At 43.6% G+C, this 5678-nt stretch overlaps 2 protein-coding genes across 2 annotated transcripts in view; both read left to right on the top strand.

The window, feature by feature from the left end:
- LOC119617457 (cytochrome P450 2B5-like) overlaps nt 1-94 on the top strand; it is a 1372-nt gene extending 1278 nt beyond the window's left edge. The window contains exon 3 of the mRNA XM_037978292.1: nt 86-94. Within this exon, the coding sequence (XP_037834220.1) occupies nt 86-94 (9 nt within the window). The remainder of the gene's footprint in view (nt 1-85) is intronic.
- LOC108229497 (copine-2-like) overlaps nt 31-5678 on the top strand; it is an 8225-nt gene continuing 2577 nt past the window's right edge. Inside the window, exons 1-7 of the mRNA XM_017405167.3 lie at nt 31-978; nt 1116-1190; nt 1474-1545; nt 2266-2349; nt 2474-2563; nt 2657-2755; nt 5439-5525. Of these exons, the coding sequence (XP_017260656.2) occupies nt 766-978; nt 1116-1190; nt 1474-1545; nt 2266-2349; nt 2474-2563; nt 2657-2755; nt 5439-5525 (720 nt within the window). The 5' untranslated portion in view covers nt 31-765. The remainder of the gene's footprint in view (nt 979-1115; nt 1191-1473; nt 1546-2265; nt 2350-2473; nt 2564-2656; nt 2756-5438; nt 5526-5678) is intronic.

Below are 5678 nucleotides of genomic sequence, written 5' to 3' on the forward strand. Positions count from 1 at the left end.
TGATGAGCAGCGATGGCCGACACTCGGCACCCTTTGGTCTGAACACGTGTTAAGCTGCTCTGTTTGACGGCGTCTCCGTGTGAAGCGTTGGTGAATCAGACCCCACAGCTGTCAGCTCCATTGTTTCCCCTCCGCTGCAGATCAGAAGTGGTGACAGGCTAAACATGCGCCGACCTCATCTGATGGTGGGTAAACACGCTGCGCGTCCTGGCTGAGTCAGAGCGGCGACATGAATCATCCGTGCTCCTCGTCGGGACTGTCAGAGACACCCACACATCTGGCCGGGGTTGTCTGAGCTCACCTGGGCTGCCTGACCTGTAGAACCATCCCCCTGACCCTTAAAATCAAAATAACATTTGTTTTAAACTTTCATGAACATGATGCATAAATTCAGACAGGAAAACAACTAAAATAAGCTTTTCCTTTCGCTGTGTGGATATAAATAAATGAAGCCATAACAGTGAAGCACAGAGGTGGGAGTGTGATGATATGGGGCGTCAGCAGCAGGCTGACTAAATGACTTCCTTCGCAGAGGAGGAATATATTTGTTTTTTTAAAAGTTAAAACTTTTCCTGGTTTTGTGTTTATCTGATCTGAGTCCTGTTGAGAAGAGAAAAGGTTTATGACTCAAATATTTCAGAGTTATTACAACTTGACACAAATACGTGCAATTTATTAAGTGTTTAGATAAAAAACTGAGTCTGTTGATGTATTTTATCTGCAAACAAAGATGTTATAGTTCAATTACAAATAAATAATGAAAGAATGAGTTTTCCCTCTTCTGTTCCCGCCCTGCAGCTGGGTCGCACGGAAACAGCCGTGAACAACCTGAACCCCGTGTTCGGGGTGAAGTTTCAGGTGGACTATCACTTCGAGGAGATCCAGAAGCTCCGATTCGCCATGTTCGACGAGGACAAGTGCGCCACGCAGCTCTACGAGCACGACTTCCTGGGAGAGTTCATCTGCACGCTGGGAGTGGTACGGGACAAACTCGCCTTTAAACGAAGAAAAGATGCAGAACTGTAGTTAACGCTTTATATATATATATATATATATATATCCTGCAGTTGAACCTCAGTAATATTCTTCTTCTTTTTTGTTTCTTTTTTTATTAGATTGTGTCTAATAAGAAACTTCACAGACCGTTGATATTAGCCAATGGGAAGCCAGCTGGGAAAGGATCAATCACGGTAACATCCTGTATCATCTTTAAATCCACGTTTTAATCCCTTTTCTGCACTCCGTGTAAAGAAAAACTGAACATAACTACATTTAAGCATCAGATATTTTATTTCTTTAGATAACGAGTCCTTCCTTTTGTTTTTAGTAACCAGTAGATTCAGCTTTTCTGAGTTAAACCAGATCACTAACCTCCTGCAGATCTGTGAGGTTTTCCTGATAGCAGGAAGCCGTTGTTGATTGGAGCGTTCATGTTTGCGTTTGGACCGGTGTTGCTCTGTGTCGTTGCTTTAGATAACAGCGCAGGAGCTGTCTGACAACAGAATCATCACTCTGACCCTGAGTGGGCGCAAACTGGATAAGAAGGTGGGCAGCTGGAGCCGCACAAACACACACTTACTGTACTTACGTACCAACACAGAAACTCAGGATGCAAACACAAAAACACACCCGTGAGAATGCATTCAAGAACTAATTTGGACATCGAGCCCACACACGCCACATTTACTGGAAATGTTTCCACGTTTTTTTTGTTTTTTTTCTGTCTGTAAACCTTCAGCTGCTTCTTTTACGGGACTGATCAGTAATGGTTTTTATTAAACACAACAGAAACAAAGCAGCACACCAGCATGAAGCATTACTTCAGTTTGAACTCCGATAAAACATTTAGTTTTGCAACAAATTAATCGTCACGTTTCAAACAATTATTCTGCCGAGGAGAGACGTTTTAATCCTCTTCTTGGACGGGAATCGTTTTTAATGGTATCTTTTTGAAAAAGGTGCTATAAAATCTGATTGCATGCAGCTTCACTTTCTGAACTTCTACAATAAAACAGAAAATAAAGCTGCAGCTCAGTTTGCTTGGAGTCCACCTGCTGTGCACGCTCCTGTTAAACCACCAGGACGCTCAAAAACACTGATTGCTGAAGCTCTCTGCATCTTTTTAACAAAATAAAAGCATCTTTGGAAGTGCTGTTTAAACAATCACAACACAACAAAGGGGGTTAGTTGGAGATTAGTTAAATTAGGGGGGAAAAGGGATAATAAGGATAATCTTTCCAATCATTTTGGCTGGGTTTTGCACAGGACTTCTTCGGGAAATCGGATCCATACCTGGAGTTTCACAAACAGGGAGAAGATGGTAAATGGATGCTGGTGCACCGGACGGAGGTGAGTCCTTCCACGAACCATGGATGTCAACAACACAGGAGATAATAAACTCAAGTTCAGGTCAAACGTCTGCCCCGTACAGCTGGGGGGTGTTCTGATAACGATCCTGCTTGTGTGACTTCAGGTCATAAAGAACACTTTAGATCCAGTGTGGAAACCTTTCACCGTGCCTCTCATTTCTCTCTGCAACGGAGACGTGGACAGAAACATTAAGGTTAGTTTCCTCCTCGTTTGTTCAAACACTGAAACAGGAGTTAAAAAGGAAAGCAGGAGAAGAAATGATGGGATGCGTTCTGCTCGATGACAGGTGCTGTGCTACGACTACGACAACGACGGGGGCCACGACTTCATCGGAGAGTTTCAGACAACAGTCGCCAAGATGAGCGAGGCGCAGAACTCAGTGGAGGTAAACCACATCGCTGTTACGCGTGTGTGTGTGTGTGTGTGTGAGCTGCAGACCCAACCAGACTCCTGTGCAAAAGTCCTGGGCGCTGTACTGCAAAGTAGGTTCAACTAACCCAACTTGTGAGGAATTGTGCCCAAATCAGTTTCCGACTGAGCTGCAACTGCTGGAAACAAAGTTGTAAGAATTGCACAAATATGTGACCCACCTTGGCGGCTGCGGTCACGTTTATGATCGCCTCTTTGCAGCGGCACAAAAGGCTCGATCTTCCGTAGTCGGTCATTTTGTTCCTGGGAGGATGGCGGCGGAGCGAATGTGTGCAGCGGAGGGAAAATGTTGAAGTTTGTGGAGTTAGTTTATGCAGATGGGTAAGAGGAGGGGGATGATGCAACAGGAAGCCAGTGGAGTGAATGACAGACGTTAAACGATCGTACTTCCACACTGTCGTCAGGATCATCTTGATGTTTTCTGAAGGTTCTTTGGATATCAGCTGCTTTTAAACTCATTTTCATTCCAGTCTGTGAACAATAAAACTTGTTTCTTTAAAAAGTTATTTAGCAAAACCTAGATTCTTGAGCAGAGATGGAGATAAGGGTCTTTAAGGGTTGAAGATCAGAGTGGTCTTCTTCCAGCAGCAGGTGATCAACACAATAAATTTAATAGTGACTGACTAGAATTAAGGATGTCTGAGCCGATGAATCGGAGCTGAACCAAACAATCACGGTCCCAGAGAAGAGCTGTACTTCCAGTCATTAACTAGAAGTGGTGACTTCAGCTTCAAACGTCCAACACGAAGGAGCAGCTAGCTGAAGCTGAGATAACTCCTGAAGCAAACAGATCACAGTAACTTGGTCCTGCTGTGCAGCGCAGAGGTGAGCTGACAAACTGGCGATGAGTCGAAGGCAGACCTGAGGCAGACGCTGCAGAGGCTGATGAGCCGCAGGTGAGAGGAATCACTAATCAGTGCATCAGCAGCCGCATGGGGAGAAGACAGACGGGAGAACAACCAACAGGAAGCGGGAGGAAAGCTAGAAAACGACACATGAAGCAACAAGTCGAGGCTGTCAGAGGCTAACGAGCAGCTTGCTGCAAAGAGTCAATAATGTGTTCCCATTTTTTCTAGGAAAAAAACCCCAAACTTTTCAGAAAACCAGGAGAACTGCAGCTGGAGACCACTTTAAAAGATTAATCAACTCTGAGGATCTTAACTTGAGCTTTGTGGTGATTTGGGTTTTGTTTTATTTTATTTAGTTTGTGTTTGGTTTCTGTCTTGTCTCTTGTTTCATTTGCTCCTCCTCAGTCTCTCTGCCACACCTACACCTGTCCCCACTTTGTAATCACCTCACCTATCTCCATTTACCTCATTATCCTCAGTCTTTAAAACCCGGTCACTCCGCTGGTTCATTGTTTGTTGTTGTAGTTTGTAGGTTTCTTGCTGCGTTCTCCGTCCTGTTCATGTTCCTGGTTCCGTTTTTGTTTCGAGGATTTAGTTTATGGGTTTTGCTGCCTCGACAGCTTTTGCTTTCGTTTAAATAAATCAGTTTTTTCCCTTAGTTTCAATTACGAGTCTGCATTCTGGGTTCGCCTCCATCATCTCCACCGTTCATGACAAGCTTAAGCTTGTGCACAAACAATAAAAGTCATAATAAACAGGTCAGATCTTTGGATTCATCCTGGATGCTGCTGGAAAAAAAAATCATCCAGTTTCAAAATAACCAACCATGTTAAATACATACTTACAGCTAAAAGTACATAAAAAGCCACATATTTGTAAAAAATAAATAATTCCCATTCTTTTACCTCCTGTGCTGAAAGGCACAAATGACCAAAATGTCTCCTGAAGCAACTGTCTTTTCATCTCAACATAAACTGATTTAAAACTCTGTGAAAGGTGGCAGGCGATATGCATTCCTTCATGAAACGCTAGGCCTTTAAAACTTTATTCTTTATTTTGGTGATGATTGTATTTTGTGTAGAATCCCTAAACTAACATCTTTATTTTGTTTAATAGAGAGTAAAATGCTTTTAGCCTCATTTATTTCAAATACAAGTAGTTTCCTCTGAGATTTCTCTCATTTTGCTTTTTAATTTCTGCGCAGATCGGAGCACAGTTCATTCATTAGCTTCATCACTTCTCCCACCGAGACCCTTCATGTGTGGAAATGGTGTGTGTGTGTGTGTGTGTGTGTGTTGGGTGTAAAATAACAAGCAAATAGTGACAGAGATGAAGGGAAGGAGACGCAGAGAAAGAGGGAGAGTGGGAAAACGAAGGATGACAAAATGAGATGTAAAACAGCCTTTAGCTGAGCTCTGGTGACACGACGGGACATTTAGAGCACCTGTCGGCCGGATCAGCCTCTGACTTCAGGTGTTTCTGTGTCTGTGTTAAAGACTCTTCTCTTTCCTTTCATCCTCATCACGTTAAATAAATTCATTTTCTACTGTACGTCTGCGTAGTACACTTGGCTGATGATCCTCTGAGTCTGTCAGTCATGTTGAAGGTACCGCAGGCAGCGTCTGGAAACTTGCAGATCGCTGTCACAGCCTCTCAGTCAGCTTCTTCGAACCCGACGCTCTCCCAGCGTCTGCTGTCATCTGTGCTCAGTCTCTCTTTAACTTTGTCCTCTGTTTCCAGCTCACTTCTTCTTCTCTTCTTCTTTATTGTTCACTTTCTCCGTCTCCTCAGGTGGAGTTTGACTGCATCAACCCCAAGAAACAGAAGAAGAAGAAGAACTACAAGAACTCAGGAGTTATCATCGTCAAGTCCTGTAAGGTGAGCAGAGATGGATGGATGGATGGATGGATGGATGGATGGATGGATGGATGAATGGATGGATGGATTGATGGATGGATGGATGGATGGATGGATGATGGATGGATGGATGGATGGATGATGGATGGATGGATGGATGGATGGATGGATGGA

Source organism: Kryptolebias marmoratus, linkage group LG11, assembly GCF_001649575.2.
Source record: "Kryptolebias marmoratus isolate JLee-2015 linkage group LG11, ASM164957v2, whole genome shotgun sequence".
Lineage (NCBI taxonomy): Eukaryota > Metazoa > Chordata > Actinopteri > Cyprinodontiformes > Rivulidae > Kryptolebias > Kryptolebias marmoratus.